At 39.8% G+C, this 22,749-nt stretch overlaps 1 protein-coding gene across 3 annotated transcripts in view; it reads left to right on the forward strand.

Moving 5' to 3' along the window:
• uvrag (UV radiation resistance associated gene) overlaps positions 1-22,749 on the forward strand; it is an 82,620-nt gene that overhangs the window by 55,906 nt on the left and 3,965 nt on the right. The window contains exons 14-15 of one of the 3 annotated variants that reach the window (XM_061702066.1): positions 13,668-13,759; positions 14,647-16,694. In XM_061702066.1, coding sequence (XP_061558050.1) covers positions 13,668-13,759; positions 14,647-14,737 — 183 coding nt within the window. In that variant the 3' untranslated portion in view covers positions 14,738-16,694. Of the gene's footprint in view, positions 1-13,667; positions 13,760-14,646; positions 16,695-22,749 lie in introns of those variants that run through there. The other 2 variants (XM_061702067.1, XM_061702065.1) reach the window with 2 other exon arrangements.

Here is a 22,749-nt window from a genome sequence, read left to right on the forward strand (position 1 = left end):
TCACTAGGGTCTTGGGCATGCTGGAGCCTAGCCTAGCTGACTCAAAACTAAATTAGGCAAACATACAGGACTGTTGTTGAATCACATTCAGCATTTTGCAGATCCCCCGGAAGTTGAAAAACACAACAATGATAGATTTGACCATCAAATGTCCATGCATCCAACCATTTTCCGTACCGCTTATTCTCCTTGGGTCGCGGGCGTGCTGGAGCCTATCTCAGCGAACTCTGGAGGAGAGGCAGGGCACACCCTTAACTGGGTACACAGGGCACATGTAGACAAACAACCATTTGCACTCACATTCACACCTACGGACAATTGTGAGTATTCAATTAACCTACCGTGCATGTTTTGGGGATGTGGGAGGAAACTAGAGGGAGAGCATGCAAACTCCACACAGGCGAGACCGGATTTGAACCCGGGTCCTCAGTTCGGTGAGGCAGCCATATACAAACCGGTCTTCCACCGTGCCGCCCACCCTCATATGTCCTATCTCCAAATTGTTAGTCAGCAGTTGAGACCGCCTGTTGCTGTTCCAATTGGAACACTTCTCATTGGCCCATATTCTTGGGTCGATTGGCGCATTACACAAAACCTATGTTGAAGCCACAACCACAGAGATAGAAACGCAAATGCACTGACTGTAATTTTGACAGTTTAACGTGTGTTTGCAGTTTAATTGAAGCTCTTTGGATACAAAGTTACTCTGGACAGAATGAGAAAAATATTGCTTCCTGTGGCTGACCACAGTTTATATGTCAGCAGTTCTATTTTAATTTATCTCCCTCTGGTTGGAAGGAACTAGGGGTTTAACCATTTGTTTTAGCAATGATTCGTTTCGTATAACGATCCGTGGTTGCCGATTCCATTCAAGAACGATGTTGGTTCATTTAGAACAATCCGATCCGATTCAGTAACCTTTTAGTGAAATAGTCATCCAGCGTGACTGAAATAAATACCTGCATACTTGAAAGTGCAGGTGGAATTTCATTATCGTTGGTTCTTGTAAGGTCTATCGGGTAAAACCTAATTATGGTCTTTAATATGAAGATTTTCCTGATCTACTTTTCTTTTGTCTTGTGTACTGTACTGTATGTGTTTTCTAATGGACTATGAGTCTGCTTAGTAAGAGTTAAATTGATTTTATTGTATTGTTTTGCAATAAAACAAAGGGGGAAAACAGCAACTTATTGTTATTTATATTGTTTCAGTTACGATTTTATTGTTGGGGCATTTTTTTCCCTAGAAAATATGCTGAATTGGTGTTAGAATTATGAGGGGGTCCTTGAAAAAATATCTCCACTGTAAGGTGTCCCTAGCGAGACTCAAAGTTTGAGAATCCCTGTTCTAAACGGTTAAACACTAATAGCTACAAACGAAGCACTGGGACATTTTCATGGAGAAAATAATTTAGGAATACTGTTAATATTAATGTTTTGTTGATATTCATGCTGTGGTTAAAAAAAAAGCACAAGTTACTCAGTACTTGTAATTATTTCACTGTGTACTTTTTACTCTTACAAAATTTTTTGGAGGACTACTTTTTACTTTTACTTGAGTCACATTATTGTCAAGTAACGGTATTCTTACTTGAGTAGAATATTTGGCTTACTCTAACCAACTCTGGAGCGGAGATATCCTCTCTTGCTACTCATACATTTAAGCAACATTTTTGCTCATCAGATCAGCCAGTGTCGTATTTATTGCAGTGGTCTTTTGTATTTTCGCGTTGAGGTGCTGCGGGTTGTGGTCCCAGTGGAACGGTGAAGCCCACGTAACTTCGGCGACGAGTTAATACGCTAGTACATCTTGTATTAATTAGGAAACGTGCCTACATTTATCTAATTAGTTTACGTATGTTAAAGTTAAATGTATTAAGCGACAGAGCAATGTTAGGGATTATGTCACAACACAGAATGAACGAACGTCAAATTTAGCAATGGCCAATAAAAACAGAATAATATTGTACTTATATTTTCCTGGAAGATGCATTTGGGATTAGCCTTTGAAGTTGGTAATAGTGAAAAATTAAATGAAACAAACAATGATTATAGTCAATTCATTTCCAGAATGAGAGCACTTAAAGAGGAGGATGCTATTAATGTGGTACTGCTGGAAACTGGCATCAGGTGCAGGTGGAGATGGGCCTGGCTCAAATTGGAGGCCAAAACAAAAAATAAAGAAATGAGGCATATTTAATTTTAATCCTAAATTTGTACATCAACATGTACTTGAGCGGTGTAAATAAACGTTTTTTTCTGCGTGAAGAAATCTTTTTTTTATTTTGCCTTATTGTACTCCGCAGAGTCTTCCAGATTGCTTAATTTATGTTAAAATCAAAAACATTCTCTGCGAGAGCCTGGGCGATTCCCCCAGACCCCCCCCCCCCCCCCCCCCCCCCCCCCCTCTACAATGTTTTTTTTTTTTTTTTTTTTTTTTGGTCACCTTTTTCATGCCTTTCGTGTTTGCATATCTACACAATTGTCAAAAAGCATGCAGGCAATGTTATTGTTATTGTTTCTTGGTCCAAACCAACAACAAAATAGTACATTAATTCTCCATTTCCCTGCAGTTTTTGAACACTATTTGCCATTTTGATTTTTCATCAAATGGGCAGCTTCCTGTTAGGACTAGTGCATAACACTTTGAAATTAAAACTACAAAGCACTTATTTAGCATATTCTCTAAGCAATGCCCCATTGAGACATTAAGGTTTATTGGGCTGCCATAGAGGATTGATGATAGTGTAGTATGCCAATTTTGCAAACAGGAAGTAGCCTCCAGGATTGTGACTTCACATGGACCATGTTGGTGTCATGTTACTTGACTGCAGTAGCTCAGCATCAGTGTCTCTCTTTGGTGAGCATAGTAATTACCCTGAGGTCACAATAACCTTTAATGATTGTGGCTTTACCAATAGGTCACCTCTGATGATTTGCTTTCGAAACAATAAACAATCACGACATGAACTTATCTCAGTAGGACTCCTGCCCTGACTGTGGTGACTGTCATCAGTGGTCTCTCTAACTGAATTTCCTATTGATCTCACACAACCTTTCCCATAATTATTTAAATCTGTTGACAGAATTTGACAGTAATATGGTACTTTGTAAAGTGTAACAACAAGATATGCAACAGGACAATCTGGTTTGAATTTGACTCAGACAGGGTAAGTGAATACACCACACCTGTGTTACATTACCACAGAAAGAATGGGAGAACAACGGGTGTTAAAGGAGAGAGTGCACCGCTTATACATGGAGTGAAAGAACTTTGGGTAAACATTATTAAAATTTGATTCATTACAGGATCAGCAGTTTGGAAAATGGATGGATGGACATGCTTGTTGAAAATACCAAAAGAGGCAGGATGTACAAGGATTTACATTTCACCTGTTGAGCAAGTGTTAAAACATAGTCTGGACGACACATTCAGTCAATGAATTTTTGAGGTTTACTTGCAATAAATACAGTTCAACTTGGGTTATAATGACTGTAGTGTGTATTAACAGACAGAAAACTGCTTCAAGATTTTTTAACATGAATTTTGTTTAGTACTTTGCAGCTTTACACCTCATCCAAGATGGCACTGCAGACGTGCCTCAGTATTGCACTACCATAAAAACCTTTCCTCGGTTTTGGTGACCCACTTACTTCCACAAGGGAAGACTTGCTAAACATTAAGCTGTCTACTTTGGGCTATTTTTCGCCAACTTTCACAAATCCACACCTTTTGGAGAAAATAGCCAGAGGACCAGCTGCTCTCTGTGGGGCCTGTCAGAGAGTCAGACAACGCAAAGGGAAGTGCACCAATGTAATGGGGAAGCTTTGCCAGCGTGGACTACAAACTCTACTTTCATCAATTCATCTGTCAAATCTACACTCTCTGGCCAACAAAATGGACAAGTCTCTGCTCATAAAAGCCAACGATGACTGTCCGTTCTATCACTCTTTGCTGTTCTGAAACTTGGCCATGAACACATCTTTGACTACACTCAACCGCTGCCGGCTTCCAACTTCAACAAGCGGACCACGTCATGGAGAAAAGAAAAGGTGGCGAAATATGCTTCTGCATTACAGAATGTTGGTATAGTGTATGGATGTCACGGTGCTCAACAACCACTGCAGTCCAAATATATAGACTCTGGTTCTGAACTCTAAGCTTTCTGAACTTTAAGCCGTTGTACTCACTGCATGAGTTTTACTCTTTCAGCCAGTGTCAATGTACATTCCACCTCAAGCTCACGTGAACAGCATGCTGTAAACTCTGGCACAACAGATAACTAGAAAACAACCGCAGTCTTCTTATGATTGGAGACTTCAACAGAGCAAACTCAACTGTTAACTTGATATGAATGTGAACTAAATACAGTGGAACCTCGATAAAACGGACCCCAATATAACGGATATCGGATAAAACGGACTGTCAGGGCTGAACACTGTGTCCAAAAATGGTTTCCTTTTGTCACTTAAACCGCCGTTGACAGAGTCTGTTCCAGAATTTGCCGCTGTTGTTTACTGGCGCTGTGGCGCAATGCAGGAAGAAAATGGGAGTGATGTATTTCCAGGTCACTGATATACAAAGAAAAGAAAAAAAGGAAACCAATTCCAAAAGATGTGCCGCCTGTGCCTACGTGCCGGCAATGTTGAATGTGGGGCATTGACATGGTAGCCATGTCATGATTAATATATAGAGTCTCCTCCAAAAGTATTGAAACGGCAAGGTCAGTTCCTCTGTTTTTGTTGTTTCAGATCAAAAGATTAATATGAGACAAAAGTTCAGAATTCCAGCTTTTATTTCATGGTATTTACATCTATGTGCGTTAAAACAACTCAGGATATTTGGGCTCCAGATCAGAAGATGAGAGAAGAAATATGCAGGCCATACCACAAGATGCAAACCACTCATCAGCAAAATGAATCGGAAGGCCAGATTGGATTTTGCAAAGAATTAGAGAATTACAGAGATGAGCCACAAAGGTTTTGGAACAAAGATTTATGGACTCATGAGACAAAGATTAACCTCTACCAAAGTGATGGAAAGGCCATAGTATGGAGAGAGAGAGAGAGAGAGGATCTGCTGATGATCGAAAACACACAAGCGCATCTCTGAAGCATGGTGGAGGTCATATCATGGCTTAGGCTTGCATGGCTCCAAAAACGGGGTCACTAGTCTTTATTGACGATGTAACTCATGATGGTAGCAGCAGAGTAAATTCTGAAGTTTACAAATCCATTTTGTCTGGCAATTTACAGAAAAATGCATCAAACTAATTGGGAGAAGCTTCATCATGCAACAAGACAATGACTTCATCAGGGGGGGAAAGTGGAAGATCTTAAACTGGCCAAGTCAATCACCAGACCATAACCCAATAGCGCATGCCTTTTATCTCCTCTTTGCCTTTTACCTCCTGAAGAGGAGACTGAAGGGAGAAACTCGCAGAAACAAACAAGAACTGAAAGAGGCTGTATTAAAGGCTTGGAAAAACATTTCAAATGAAGAATGCACTTGTTTGGTGAAGTCAATGGGTCGTAGGCATGGTGCAGTTATTGCAAGTAAGGGTTATGCCACCCAATATTGATTGTTATTCACTTAAAGTTAATTGAATGTCTGTTCCAATACTTTTGCTAACTTGAAAAGTGAGTGGTTTCAAACAAAAGGTGCTCTGTCCTGAGTTGTTTAACACATCTAAATACTATGAAATAAAAGCTGAAATTCTGAACATTTGTCTCATATTAATCTTTTGATTTGAAAGCCAAATGTCTTCAGTAGCCAACGAAGAAGAAAAAAAAGAATTGACCTTGCCGTTATAATACTTTTGGAGTGGACTCTATGTGGCAAAAAAAGATGATCATTTGAAAGGCCTAGTGTTTAGTAAAGTTCATTTCCATTTTCTACATTTTACCATGTGACACGTGTGGCTTGCAATGACATGTTTTGCAATATATTTCACTCATGTGGCCACTTAAGTAGGAATACTTAATCTTTTTAAAATTGTGTGTCTGGAATTTCACATTGATATGATGTACCCCATTTTGACTGGTTCCCGTTTTCAAAAAAAAGAAACCAATGGAGGACAGACACTTTATTTGAAGTCTGGCCATTATTTATTGACAGTGAGAAAAGCCTGGGAGGTTGTCATCACAGAGCTGCTTTTCACGTCAGTCGAGCTGCGCATGTGGGTCAAGTGCAGGTTAGGCCGTGACTGTCTCTGCAGGCTGAAATAAATCTAAATGGGAAGATTGTGCGATACCCGCCATCAGAACCCATGTCGAGGTTGACTAGGTATGATAGAATTAAAGCCATACGTTTCTAAACTTATATTTAATATCAATGTATAAGATTTGATTGGCATAATATGTGTTTAATAAGAAACCTGAAGTTATTGATTATTGTTGATTGTAGGATGATTGTGATTAAAACACAAAACATGAATTTGCATGTAGCTATAGAGAAACATTTCACCAGCTAGCTGAAATGAGAGAGGTTTGGCACCTCGTCTCATGTGGGGGAAAAAAATCTACATGTAAATTCTTGGTTTGGGATTAAAAACTGCTGGAGTTAAATTGTGAACACAGCATGTACTGAGTGTGTGTGGTTGGAAGTGCCATGCGAACAACTTACAGTATTTGGAAACTATTAACATTGAAAGTTCAATATTAATTAGTTTATGGCATGTTTCTTTTGAAGTTACATTGAAAAGGTGAGGAATGGACCAAATACCTCCCAAAGCATTACAAATACATGAAGCATAGCATAGCAAAGGAGCTCATTAAAGTCTAAATAACTTTTACTGTTAGTTTGGATTCAACAATTTAAAATGTGTTACTATCATGCAAGTACATACAAAAAATACATAACTGTGTATACAGTATTTGTTCTGTGTCACAGGAGCATGGTAAAATAATAATCTTAAACACATCTGCCTCATAGTCAAAAGGTTCTGGGTTGTAATCTTCACTCAGGCCTTCCTGTGTGAAGCTTTCATGGTCTCCCAGTGCTTAAAAGCTGTGTCCGTGCCACAAAACTAACAAATTTAAATGAATCTGGTTATTAACTTGGATTTAACCGCTTCCAAACCAAAATGCCCAGCCAGAATTACCGTAGTTTCCCATGTATAATGCACAATTTTTGTCCGCCAAAAATGCGCATTATACTTTCACATTTTATAAATGCATGCCGTGTATGAAAAAGCTGTACACGTTCATTCCAAAATGCCATCGCTGTCTGGAGGTTATGAGAGAGGTGTAGACCTTCATACTAATATGCCACCGCCACCTGGTGGTTATAAAAAAGGTGTAGCCTACACTTTCATTCCAATATGACAAGGTTACGTATGACTGCAATTTATGTAGAGTTGTGCTCATAAGTATACCCTGGCAGAATTTGTGAAATATTTTTTGTTGTTGTTGTTGTTTTTTATAATTATGACTGATGACTGAACAACAACCATCATTATTAACAACAACCATCAACCCCACAACATCCAGAGCCTTTAGGAACTCCGGACGAATCTCATCCTCCCCCGGGGCCTTGCCACCAAGGGGCTTTTTAACCACCTCGGTGACCTCAACCCCACAGATGGGAGAGCCCGCCTCAGAGAACCCAGACTCTGCTTCCTCATGGGAAGGCGTGTCGGTGGAGCCAGGTCGGACCGGCATCTTCCTCCACCATCAGAGCCAACTCACCACCAGCTGGTGATCCGTTGACCGTTCCGCCCCTCTCTTCACCCGAGTGTCCAAGACATGCGGCCGCAAGTACGATGAAACGACCACAAAGTCGATCATCGAACTGCAACCTAGGGTGTCCTGGTGCCAAGTGCATGTGTGGAAACCCTTGAACATGGTGTTCATTATGGACAAGCCATGATGAGCACAGAAGTCCAATAACAGGACACCGCCCGGGTTCTCATCAAGGGGGTCGTTCCTCCCAATCACGCCCTTTCAGGTCTCACTGTCATTGCCCACGTGAGCCTTGAAGTCCCCCAGCAGAATGATTGAGTCCCCAGCGGGAGTGCTCTCCAGCGCCCCTTCCAAGGTCTCCCAAAAGGGTGGGTACTCTGGACTGCTGTTTGGTTCGTAGGCACAAACAACAGTAAGGACCCGTCCCCCCACCCAAAGGCGGAGGGAGGCTACCCTCTCGTCCACCGGGGTGAACCCCAACGTACAGGCGCCGAGCAGGGGGGCAAGAAGTATACCCACACCTGCTCGGCGCCTCTCACCATGGGCAACTCCAGAGTGGAACAGAGTCCAACCCCTCTCGAGAGGACTGGTACCAGAGCCCATGCTGTGTGTGGAGGCGAGCCCGATTATATCTTGTCGGAACTTCTCAACCTCACACGCCAGCTCGGGCTCCTTCCCTGCCAGAGAGGTGACATTCCACATCCCTAGAGCCAGCTTCTGTAGCCGGGCATCGGATCGCCAAGGTCCCTGCCTTCAGCCACCGCCCAGCTCACACTGCACCCGAGACCTATGGCCCCTCCCCTCATTTGATTCTTGTTTTTAAACCTCACTTTATTATCATTCCACCCTGGAAGAATCAAGTCAAATAAATAATTCTATGTAATACAACATTTTTGCCGAGAATGACCACATCTGTATCCTTTGTTTGAATTTGTAAATTTTCTCTCATATAATTATTGGTTTCACAACATTGGGTTGTACTTACTGATATGTAAGATGTTTACAGCTCATGGTCCTTGACCAGAGGGCTAGTCGCTCGAGGAACACCTGGCTTTGCTACAAGCTGTTGGATGTAATGTGCTCTTGATTGTCTTCCCTGGGGTTTGTAAAATCTATGCACTATTAAACCCCCCTGTGGGCAAAGGCATACTGATCATACATCAGTGGATATTTGAACTTAGTGCAGGTCAGTCTTGCAAAGGATATTCGAAGTTTTATTTGGTGCCTTGTTTTAACCTCTTGAAGTGTGAAATACAACATGAAAACCTCATAGAAGAATTGCCCTTCTGTCCATCTTTCATGAAGATGCAAGGGTTACTGGCCCCTTCTGCTTCTCAACATCATCAGCAATTAACCTCAAAGTTCCTTTCAGCTCGCTCACATTCACGTTCGGATCTAGGGCTGATTGATAGTGACGCACTCAGGGAAACTATATGTGGCAGAAACCAGGCTGTTTTTGTTTAGAGTACAGAGCTCAGGGCAAACAGGCAGATTGGGTGGGTGGCATGTACTGTAAACAGAATGCTTACTATTGGATCTTTTCAATCGAGGTGTGTTTATTTGTGGTCAGCAGATTGGTAGAAATGTGCAATACACACTGCTCAGTTTTTTATGTTGTTACATGTCTTTGTAATCAGGATGAGTCAAGTGTGACAGGCCCGTTGTTCATACAAACGCTCACGGTCATACCGACTGATTGCGTACCGCACATTGCAGAGTCTCCAAAGCCCAGAGTGGGATTCATTGAATAACTAAACAGGGAAGGTGTTGAGACACAAAGATGCGATCAACCATGAGGAGACCCGGACGGATCTGTTTCACTATGTCATCATGTGAAAGAGCCAGTGGGAGCCCCAACTCCACCCTCTCTCCAACTAGGTCCTCTCACCTTACATCTTCCCTCAATGGGACATGGGAATTTCTCACCACGATCTGGTTAGCCCCATTACAAAGAATCCTGCGGGCAGTTTAAAAGCACACTCTTCTGCACATATGGACGTGTATGAAAAGGACTCCAGCAGCATTCATCATCAGAATGAATGAGACGGAAACTGAAAATGACTGATGGTCTCAAGTGGAATTATTCTGAGCATTTTGTGGGATATATTCTGCTCTACACTTTAACACGTAGTTCGTCTGACTTCTCAGAAGACAATTTACACACACTGTCCAATTGTTAGATCAACACGACGACAGCCCTGTTACAAGCCATTAATTCTATTAAATGTTTAGATAATGTGAAGCAGTTGCCCAATGACTGGTGACACTGCTGACACACGTTTTTGGTCCCAGCACATATTTGGGTAAAAAAACAGTAAATTCAATTCATACTAACATTTTATATTTGTTGCTTTGAATGCATGCATGTACTGTTAAGAAACGTAGGGAATATTCAGGAGTTACATATGGTAGTTCTTGCCATACTTGCTTTTTTGCACTACGAGAGGGGCACGTGAAAATTTGCCCCGGTGTTGCTCACAGTTTGTCATATAAAAGAGTACGTGCATGTGTGTGCAATCACAAATGTTCAAATTCATTTTGGACTGAAAAGTATTTGCATATTGTCTGTTGAAAAGTTGTGCAATAAAAATACTGATATTTTCTCTAATATGATGAATGGTTGTGATTAATAATCATTATTACAATATTGATCAAAGTTGTTGTGATTATCATTTTGGCCGTAATCGTGCAGCCTTAGTATATGTAGATGCATCTTCTCTGGAAACTAACTATAAATTCTGCAGCACATTTTTATTTATTTATTTTTTTTTTTTTTAAAAGATGCAACTTTTAACCTTTGAAGCCACGATATCTGAATCTGAAGATTTTTTTTTTTTTTTTATATCCATGTGTCGTTCTTGTGGTAGTCAATTCCAAAAAACATATAAATTTTCTTTCATTTGCCATGCTTTCTATTTCATGCTCAGATCAAAATATACGAGTTCAAAACGAACATCTTAGGCTTGTGTTTCTAAACTGGTGATCCTAAACTTGGTCCTGTGGCTTCATCCTAATTCTGTTAAGGTTGTCCCTGTGGGCAAAACGTCTGTCATCTGGTCAGGCCTCGAGGGTTACTCTGAGCTATGAATGGTGTCTGTGTCGTTCAGGTACATTTTAGATCATTCCTGTGCTTTTAAACAACCCTCTTGTCGAAGTCTCACTATCTGAGCTGCTTTGTCTGACACTGTCATGGCTGCAGTTTTTGTGCCTCATGTAACAGACGTAGACTGTTTCATACCGCAGTATTGATACGCACACATGAACACTTAGAGTGGATATAAAGTCCACACACTCCTTTTCAAAAGCCAGGTTTTTATCATCAAAAAATGCGATCAAGATAAATCACTTTGAAACTTTTTTTCCACCATTACTTTGACCTTTCACCTTTACAGCTGAATTGAAAACAGTCTTTTAGAGATGTAAAGTGAAAAGTAAACAACTGAGATAATGTGGTTGCACATCACTGGGGAGCTGGCTGTGTTCAGAATTAACCAATCACATTCAAACCATGTTAAATGGGAGTCAGCACACAAGTGCCACCATTTAAACTCCCTCTGATTAACCCCAACTGAAGTTCAGATGTTCGAGAGTGTTCTTCCTGACACATCTTACAGCACAAGCCATGGTCCACAGAGATCTTCCACAGCATAAGAGGGATCTTGTTGTTCAAAGCATGCAACCATGTTATTGGACTTTTTTTTTTTGTGTTTGTTTTTTTGTTTTTTTTCTCCCTTAAAAATGTGTTTTTCCACTTGCTTTGTACCTCCTGATTATAGGTCACAAAGGTGGAAAAAGTTTTGAAATGATTTATCTTGGTCTCATTTTTTTTTTACATCTCAAAAATCTGGCATTTGAACAGGGCTTTGTAGACCTTTTATAGCCACTGAATGTTCATGCGCATACTACCATAAATTTGGGACATTCGTTTAATTGAATTGAGGTGTGTGTCTTGTCAGCATCATGAGCTCTAAGATTCATGATTTCAGGTTCCTCTTTTTGCACATCATGAATAGCATGAGCTTGGATTTACTTATTTTACAAAACAAAAGTACAGCGGAACATTTTAAGAAGTTGGAATTTGACCGGAACCTTTAAGGAAACATAGTGTGTACTTTTAAGTCGCACAAAGCTTTACAATAATGCACGTTTCACAAAATGTTAGCAGCTCAACAGACCTCAGTTCAGGAAGGAATCAATATTTTGCTTTTTTTCTTTGGCTTCTTCTGGCTTTCCAACTAAAAAAAAAAAAAGGGGGGGGGGGGTGAGGGTCAGTCACCATGCAGACTGTCTTGCAAGATCTATGCTCAGTTCAACGGGAATCAAGGGATTAACTCCACTTTTTAATTTTGTGGCTTTTTGACAAACATTTGAGCAGTGTCAACAACAATTTCATTGCATGGTGGATATTTTTCATGTTTTACCTTGGTTAACTTCATTTCATTTGTGTGATGCAAATCCATTAGACTCGGAAAAATCACCTTCTTATGACCCCTTTGTCATTCCATTCTTTGTCGTGCCATTGTGTTCATAATACTTTCTAAGACCTCCTAACCTTAAACCAACACCCAGAAAAAAATAGCATTTGTGCATCTATTTATATCTCTATGATAACTTGTTTGAATCTTTCTAAGCTACGTGCTCATGAGTAATTGGTCTATCAAAAAGGATCAGTCAGTGTCAGTATGCATGTAAAAAGAAGAGGTGTTGCTATGGCACCTGAGTGAAAAGAACAGAAGCCAGCTGGAATAGACGTGTGTGCACGTGTGTGTTTGTGTGTGGGATGTGGATGCGTGCGTGTGCGACACAAAGGCCTCTGAGATTTATTCGAAACGTGTGACATGATGCTTTTATCCTGCTCAGTAATATATATCAAATAAACTTTGCAAGGTACGGGTTGGTTCGCTGTAACATTGCTCAACTGTCAGAGATTGTGGCACCAGAAATACAGTTCACTGGTGACTTTTTTTAATTTATTTCTTTTTTTTTTGAAGCCAGTGTATTTGTTTTTTCTTGCCACCCACGTCTTACCCCATGTCTCCCTACACCTTACTCATTGCCTCACATGGCTGTTATCAGCAAAGGATGTCCATTGTGAATCCAGAAAAGTAGAGCAGGAGTGTCAAACTCAAATTCACGGTGTGCCAAAATTTAAAATTGGGACAACACCGCAGGCCAAACTCAATATTTAATGAAAAATCACTGCGATGTGCGCGTTTCCCTTCTCTGCAGAAATGTAGTGTTAAAGTTTATCATATGACAACTAACTTAAATTTTGCTTACCCCCTGAATCTGGAATAAACAAACTTTAATATTATATAAACGAGAAATCAAATTTGCGATAAACATTAGTGGTATTTGTTTGTTGTTTTGTATTTAAATAGATAACATGAATTCTTCTGTCTCTCCATCATCGGTGGAATTGAGGAGGTCTTCGAAGTATTCTCCCCACCGATAGAGTATTTAAAAAAAAAATAATAATAATTCAATTATGTTACAGCCACATTGCTCCGCACTCTACAAACAGGTCTTTTACTTTAGTGAACAGACAATCTGCCTACCACCTGTCTTGGAAGTTAACCGTTTTCCATCTTTCGTTTGGCCATTTTTGGTAAGCGGAAGTGTAAATTTGCTCAAGGAGACTGGTAGCATCGTCGCTAACAACTGCAACAAGGGAAGGGGCGCCCACCGGTCTAGACTGTTGGACCAACACACTCGCAAAGCATTCTGGTATTTTTAATATTAGTGGCGCATGTGCTATATACAGGCGGGCCAGCTCTAATACACGTTTGGTATGGTTTTGCGGGCCAAATGTAATTACATTATGGGCCAAATTTGAGTTTGGCATATATGATGTAGAGAATAGAACTGTGTCAAGGTGAAGGAATGTGCAAAATCCTCCTATGTGGGTGGGAGTTCATGTCGCGACACAGTGGTGGGTTGGTCGAGGTTAAAATTACAATGTGCTTTCTCCCCCCCATTTTGCAGCTGAGATATCAACATGGCTTGACCACCCCAGACCTGCAGCAAACACTTCCCAACCTGAAGAACTTTCTGGAACATGGCTTGCTTGTCCGATGGTAAGAACTAGAAAAAAGCCGCCAGCAAGAAATACTGTATTCACACCTGCCAAATTTGGTTTGTGTTCCCCTTGGTCCGGACCTTTTGTGCTGGTATGAATACACACAAGTGAATTATGGTGCGCACCAAACAACCGCTCAGAGACCTACTTTTTGAGGAGGTCTCGGTCCACTTCCAAACAAACTTGGTGCGGTTCGCTTGTGGTAGGAATACAAACCGGCCTTGATCCGACCCAACAAGTCAATATCCCATAACGATAGTGAATGTTGTACGTCATACCTGAGCTGCCGTCTTCTGCTTAGCAACGCCATCCATGCATGTTGTGGCTCAGGGCGATAATATGCTCCTTCGTTTGCCAACGGTGTTCCAAAATTAGAAATGTAACATTGCGAAACTCTTGTTGAATGAGCTGCTCTTCCTTCCCTGGTATAGGACCTAATACTACACTCTCGACGTTCCAAATTATTTTGCAGCTGTAATAAGAGCGCAAATTTGCGAAACAGAAATGCAGTGCACGTTTCCGGGTCTGTGCTTTGTCCAGCCCTCATTTCTGTCCAGTAGGAGCAAGGATTGTCACACGAGTAGCTTTGCTTGTACAATGTACAATGTGAATGCAAACCGCACTAAACAAAAATAAATTCTGCTTTTGGCCTGGACCAAACAAGCGCAAGCGGAACAAAGGACTTTCCTGATGTGAATAAGTAGAGCACGTCCATGTTCATGTTTACTCCAAAATTTCCTATAAATTACAGTAAGTTCGAGACTGTATCAGTCGAATGTGTTCTCTGTCCCTAGAGTATAACAAATAGTTACGTTTCGTTAACATCCTTGAGCTCCTCATTTTGATACTTTTATGACTCAGTGGTCTTTGACTGCATGTATGCAGTTTCTATTTTCTATTTTCAGGCCAAATGAGAAGTCATGATACCCCACCACTGCCATCTTTAATTCTTGGCCTGGCGTCAACGCTTCAATGAAACCTTGTTTTAGGCAACGCCGCTGCCCCATTGAGCACAAAGCTGTCTTTCATCTCCGCTTCTCTACCAGGGACAGCATATGTTTGTTACACACATTAATTGAATAATCTTTTGTTTTGAAAGAAGAGAAGCCATGAAAATGCGGTGCTCTTATGTGCCTTCCTCTGATTACTTCCTAATGGGAAGTGGAAGGGGCCAAAGAAAGATGAGATCAAAGCATGCATCCCGCTTTGTGCGTGTGTGCCATTGCATGCATGCGTGTGTGTGAGACAACAAGAACAGGACCAAAAGCCACTCAATACTAATTCCCATGTCATCTGCTCATTTGAGACATTCTCCTCCTGGTGCAATTAACACGTGTTGGCCATTAAGAGCTTTCACACTGCTCTGCTTTCACTCTGGCCATAGATATTGAAAAGTGCAAGCAAAAGATGAAGAAGATAAACCTCCTAACTTGGGGTGGGGTTCAGTGCCTTGCAGACTAGAATCTAAACTCTCAAACCAAAGATCCCAGGCCTTGTAGATTACCTACCACTGCCTCCTGATGAAAATACAATCTGAAGCCATTTAGAAAATATTTCATCCAACCAGCCATCCATATTCTGAACCGCTTACTCGGGTAAAAATACTGTTTGCCAAGAACTTTACACCTCACTAATGAACTATAATATACCCAAATTGGATGCAGTTTTTCCAGCCACAAACTCACCACACACCACCAGCCTTACTCATCAAATCTGGTTTCCAAGAAAATTGCCACTATAGCTTACTGAAGTTCAACAAGTCATAGTATAAATAGTAGAGAATATTAGATGCTTATATTAGGTAAAAAACTGACCCCAAATAAATGTCTAAAGTCTACATAGTTGTGTATTAGTATAGCTTTTCAAATGACATTCTTGAGCGCCTTTTTTCTCCACACTTTTTGCATCCAAAGAATAGAATCCCTGCTGCCATCTTGAACTTTTTCTGCTGAGACACATTTTGTGCCAGTAGCCCTCCTGATTGTACATGCAAGCCCTGGGATGAGTGGATGGAGAAATGAGAAAAATGAAATGAGAAAAGTAATTTCTTACATGACATTTTAAATGTCTCATGTGCAGTTACACTTATTGTGGTGCGATTTAGGGGGCACCAACTCTTTGCGAACTGATAGCTATTTATTGGGTACTGATTTATGTGAAGGACTACCAGTTTGATACACATTTCTGAAATAAAAAAGAAAATTGCTCAATTTACCTTTAATTATGTTATTGTTAAAAAGAACTCCGATTGTAAGGATGTTTGGTTTATATGATCTCTTTCGATGCAAGTAACATAACAATAAGATATTTCGAAAATCATTTCCAGGTTTATATATTTTTACGAAACTTAATTTCAACATTGGTCACCATTATTGTTTGTGTCGCTGGGTAGTGACGTCAAAAGGGGATAAGGCCAGTTATTAGCAGTGGCTCCAGCTGCAGCCGCAGCAGCTCTCTTTCACTGGGTGTGGCGTCATGCACTTACTGCGACAAATAATAATAATTTTATAATTCACATACACACTTCAGTTGTAGAGTCGGCTTCACGGCCCTGGTCCTGCATGCTTCTTCTCCTGTCCTTGTCCTGTTCTATCTTGTCCTGTCCTTCCCTCACAGAGTGTACCACGACATCCCCATGCAACACTCATATTTAATGTTTCATTGTTGTAGATGATGTAATGATTTACTTCTCTCATCCTGTTTACAATTAGTGTTTTGTCTTTGTTTCTCTCTTCCTTCTAGAAACTTTGTTCTGTTCGACTGATCAAGTCTGATTCTCAATAAACCTCAATTATAATACCACAGCGGAAGTATGATACTATATATCATATATACTATATATACTATATAGACCTATATATAGATATATATATCTTCCATTCTGCTTGACCTAACAGCTGAACAGGACAAAGAAATAATAAGAATAAATTAAAAACATGTAAAATACGAGTTTAAATATTTAACTACTATAAGAGAGGGCAGCAATATATGGCGGCAAACAGCAACCATTACAGGTCATCAATCCCAGAATGCTTTCCTCACGCAAAAACAGGCGGCCACAAACAAAAGCTATTGTTATAACTAAAAAAAAGAATTTATAAATATGTCACACTGTAGTAGAGGTCAGTGGTTGTATTTTAAAGAGGTATTTGCCATTAAAATCTGGTTTCCCTTTCATAATGACATTCATCTATGTGGAGACTGATCATATTCATGATTTTTCACAATAATTATCAGCTGATTTAACAAGGTGAGAAACACGTCAATATGCAACACTTTATATAAATCTCAGCATTTGCATTTTCAAATGATCACTTTACAACATTCCTGGGAAATCACAATGTACCTTAACTGGTGAGTTATATTTAGAACAGGCAGGGGTGGGCACTGGGTCATGAAACCTCTTATCCAATGTGGCGAAAATAAAATAAAAATCTCCCAGCCACACGTTTGTATGTGAGTCACAACATCACGTATGTTTATGCGGCGAAACCTTTCGCCACACTTTGCCAGTCCTCGTCACTGGGAAGCCAATCAGCTTTGACGTTGTGGGCCCACTTAAAACTACCTAGTCATCAATCAGTAGTAGGGCTTTACCATTAGGGGAAACAAATCTTAATTACTGGGGGTCTTTTTGTGTTTGTTTTTTTAAAACAAATATTGCTATTGCAATTTAGCATGCAATTTTTCGGGAGGAAGTTTATCTTCAAAATTAGGCACTAAACACAAGAAAATACATTATTTACATACATATTTCTCTTTCCTCTAGGCCAGTCCTCAATGTTATGATGAATTGATTGATGAAGAACAAAATTTTATTTTACGATTGAATAGTAAAAAGAAAAACCTTCAATCACAGTAGAATATTGACGAATTGATTTAACCTCATGCCTTGTAAAAATGTGATACTGTATAATGATGCTCTTGTCAGTAGCACTGCTGTCAGTCAAAGCCGAATACAGAGATAAAGTGGGGAGTGACACTTTTCATCACCAAGATGTATTAGGCTATGTTCATTGTTGATTGTTTTGCCCAGTGTGAGATGTATCTGATTTTTTTTGTTTTTTTGTTTGTTTTCCATGTCAATGTGAACAGTACAATTCCGATTTTTATTTTTTTATTTTTATTTTTTCCATATGCGACCCAGGCCTCGTTCATATGTGGATATAAATCGGATATGTATATGACGCGAGTGCAATACGGATGCTCACGGAGCGCGCATCCGATCTATACGTCATCAAAAGGGCCACAAACGTCACAATTGTTCGGCAAAACAGACGTGACGAAAGCAAACGGCGGACAAAGCATCAGAAAACAGTCAGTGGTGTAAATAAGACTCTTTAGAACTGATAAATAGAAGAAAATGTTGACTCCGGTTGCATAACATCCTTGAAATTGCCACAAATACATCATGACGAGATCTCCTCAAGGGGCCGCGTTTCCTTCAATAAACACGTCGCCTCGCAGTTGTGCACATGCGTGTGACATCACGGACACATTCCGCCTACAGTAGAGGTAGCATTTGTCTTTGTAATGTGAATGACTACATACAGTAAAAAGATTGCATTGAATAAAAAAAATACGACTTGGGCATCATGGCCTGCAGTGTGAACCCAGCCTATAAGTGTTTGAAATGGTAAACTATATTAGATGTTGATCAATGTTGTTGATTCAGTTGTTATTTGATCATGCTCAAGAAGGATCTTAAGGACTGCTTTATACAGCGGTTTCTCAAATTCAAATTATTTAGTTGAAGATGAACATTCATATTCTAACTCTTGGGTGATAAATATAAGTAGGCTAACTTTAGCTGTCAGATAATTGTAACAGATTTCAAAAGCAGGACAGAGTGGCCTAAATTACATAAGGAGGCAGTGGGGGAGAGGGGAGTCACACCCCCACATGACTAGCTTTCTACGTAGAACACTGGTTACCTGGTTCCTGCGGACACCATGTTGGTGACCCTGATTTATTGCCTAGGCAATCGTGAAAATGACTCGGAACATGTCTCAACGGATTCGCAAATTCTAGGAAATTATTAAACAATTAAGGAGGCAGACAGACCCAGGAACAAACTGTTACACATGAGCTCAATGTACAATAAGTTCAACCCAAAAGTTCAAGGATGCTCTACATCTGTTCCGATTCACGCTAGGCCCCTAAGGAGGTTCACAACTTCACACTCAAGCTACAATGAATATCATCAATACTGTACGTCAAATCTTTTGTTTCTATTAAGGCAAGTCTTCTTACTGTGGCATCAATCACAGTCTTGCCTTTGGCCAGCTTTTACAGGCCACCAAAGATAAATGAGTTAACTCATTGAACTCAATATACTTCTACCATCATGGATTTCCAATTTTGTATAGCAACAAAGCACAACTGCATATTTCATATGTTACATGTTTTGGACCAACCTCTCTACATATTTAAAGCTATTGAACAAATACTGCAAATCAGCAAGTACTTGGCAATATTAGCATGGAAAGACTTCCTGACGAAGGAGAGGAGTAGTGGATAGGAATACTAATACAACTATTAGTACTATGCAAGTACTATATCTAGGAGAAAAAATTATGTGCTACCAATAATAAATCAAATGTTAAAATGGCATTTCTTTTATGAATTTATGTACAAATAAGTAGACTTTACACCAATTTTATCGGGCTGATCGGTATGGGCCGATATTTAGCATGTTATGCTGATCGGCTTTAATGTCATAATTTGCCGATCCGATCAATGACGTCATTGATCGCCTCCGCAAAAGACATTGACTCCGTGTCGCCATCGTGCACAGTATATTTGAATCCTAAAGCTAGTTTATTTTTAGCCTTGTCTTGCGTCTGCAGCTTGGAGTCAAATCAAGACAAACACTTCTCAGAACTCTCTTAATTGCGCTTGTAAAGTAGACACACTGACACAGACATCAAGGCATTTGGAACTTTTCTGCAGAGTTCGTGAAATATCAAAACAGACATTTATCCTTGGTTAAACATCAAATGAGAGTTCACGGGTTGCAGTTCTCTCAAACGCCAGTGGGTGGCGCCTTCCATTCACGTATCAATATTAACTTGATTGGTTGTTGCTCTATTTACGTTCCATCGTCGATCGGTCCCCTCCTGGGCTGCTGCCTGTTCAAACGAAGAAAACGACTCTCTGATGGCTGTAAACCAAGATTTCGAGAAGACCTGCTAATTACTTTAGGGTCCACTAGGCGTCTTGTCGGGGGAGTCTCACAGCAGGGCGGCTACGAAGAATGCCGTTTATCAAGCCATGGGGAGTCACTGTGTCACCTCAGTTTGCGGGAAGCATATCTGCTACATGGACATTATACTGTACATACTGTACAAACATGCAGGATATGAAAATGGAAGAAATATACGCTTAAAAAAAAAGACTCAGAATTTGTCCTTAAATTTCACACTTATGTTGAGTGATAATAGAAGTGGGGAAAAAAGAACAATGTTATTGAATCACATTATAAGATGTCGTTCATATTCAAATATAATAGTGACTCTGATTGGTCCGCCGTTTGCATTTTTGTGGTTGTTTGCACAAGAGACTAGTATGAAATTTGCTCCAAATATATTACAGACAAAATGTATGATTTTCATAACTTGATTCCAAACTCGGAGAAGGTAGAATTATATCAAAAACTCCTCCTTGAAATTCTTTATTCCGCTTGCCGTCATTAGGGTCACAAGTGAACTGGAGCCTATCCCAGCTGCCACTGGGCGATAGGCAGAATTCACCCTGGACTGAGCTCCAATTAATCGCAGGGTCTTCATTGAAACCTAACTTGTATATTTTTGGAATGTGGGAGGAAGCCAGAGTATCTGGAGAAACCCCACGCAAGCACAGGAGAATATGCAAACTCTACACAGGAAGGCCTGAGGTGAGATTCAAACTCACAATCTAAAACATAAATGACTGAGAATATAATTGTAATTCATAATAATAAAAAACAAAAAAAGCTTTGCAGCAATTTGAGTGTGACGTTTCCATGGGAGGACTTGTCCCTGCAAGCAACGTTTTGCATTACACCTTCCCTAAATATATAAATAAAAATTATTTGAAAAGAAAAAATGGGATTTTTGGGCCGCTTACTGGGTATGACATTGACAGCTTGTTAGTCTCCTTTGTACTGACTTCATTTTCTGTCTTACCCTTTTGAAGAAAATAGGAACCACGAGCGTTCCACTGTGCTCATATCACATTTGTATTCATGTTTGCTCTCAAAGTTTCTGAGGGATTTCCTTAAACATCAAACAAGCACTTCTTATCTCCCTTTACTTGCTTTGGCCCAAACCCATAAGTCCTTAACAAGGATTGGGTGGTGGAAAAGGTCTGTTTTTAAAAATATGTGAGTGCGCCTGCAATATTCCAGGTTTGACACCGTTAGTGAAAAAGGGGAGGACTGAGCAAAAGATCTTGACTGTTTCTGGTTCAAGATGTCAGTTTTTTTTTTTTTGCTTGATGATTTTGGCAGACAAATCATGGTTGCGCTGACACTGTGCAATGAAGTTCTTGTCAAGGAAATTGAACAAGGCAGTTTGGGTCTGCCAGGACTGAATTGAGAGTAAATTGACCATCATATTACACATGTATTGTGCTATGTAATTTATTCTAAATAATTTTGTCACTAGTATAGTCACTTCTGTTGTTAAATGATTCAGTAATTGCAGCAAGTAGTCAATACAAATAGAGAATGAATGACTCTAAAGACGGGGACTTTCACAACACAAATTTATAGGGGTATTTCCACCTTGCTATGACAAGTAGTGAAAATATAAAGTTTGCATTTCCAGATCTGATGCAGTCTGAAGTACATTTTTCATTTCCCTCAACAACATCTGACATTTTGTGACAGATATCTTCATTCCTTTCCACTGAATTTGAAGTATATGGACTTGGTTTAAAAAAAAAAAAAAAAAAAAAAAACAGTGCATGACAATGATTTGGAAAGCCAGGTAAGACTCTAGGATGCCCTTCAACTGCTATTATTTTAACTGGAAAGATAATTTTTTTCCCCCCTTCTGCAGAGAAAGTTGTTTCCATTGCTGCTCTTAGTTAGCAAAGCTCTAGGAGCATGGGCCAAAATGCTACTTATTCATTTGCTAATCCAATTTTTTCTAGTCTTGTATTAACCACTACATATTTTCTTTGAATATTTTCCATGATTTCACATTGAAGAACCGGTTTTAATGAATGAATCCCAATGGCAAAAGTCCAACATAGGGTGAAGGTCACTATCAATGGCAGATGTTGAGTTTGGTGCTAATTAGGGGAATGTTTGTCCTTGGTGGAGATTTTCTTTTGTGACTTTTAATGTTTGTCAGTTAATGTACCTTTAAGTGTTCAGGTCATGACAATGTTCCTACATTTTATGGAACTTGTTGCCACAATGTTCTGTTTTTTTTGGGGTTTTTTTTTTTGCATATACACTGGATCCTTCAAAGTTAATTTCAGGAAAAAAAACTCATTCCATAATTATGGGCTGAAATATGTGCCACCAGGAATTGAATTTTAATTTACGAACTGAATTTGAAAAACAATTTTTGAATTTGTAGTAACTGGCCCAGTAAACTTAAAAGTGAATGTGATGAATTTTCATCCGCAATGAAAATTCGAATTATATGTTTTTCACATTCAGTTTGATCATTTCAGATTCAGTTAGACAAATTCAGTTTTAAATTAGCTGTGACAGACATCCGGGAACTGTAAGGAATAGCAATCGATGGGCGATACACAGATCTTGTCTTCGGCCAATCAGCGCTTTCGTTTTTTTAACACGTGACATAGGGATTTTCCGGGAAGTCAAATCTTCTAACGGGCGACAGTATTTTAACCTTTATACCACCTTTACTTAACCTTTGTGGAATGCATTATATGATCAGAAAGAGGGAAAAAAAGGTGGTTCCTTTTCGAACACAGGAAAGGACATATCACACCGACGTGACTAAGTCGTCTTTCCGGTTCTTTTCCAAC

Source organism: Phycodurus eques, chromosome 17 (genome assembly GCF_024500275.1).
Source record: "Phycodurus eques isolate BA_2022a chromosome 17, UOR_Pequ_1.1, whole genome shotgun sequence".
Lineage (NCBI taxonomy): Eukaryota > Metazoa > Chordata > Actinopteri > Syngnathiformes > Syngnathidae > Phycodurus > Phycodurus eques.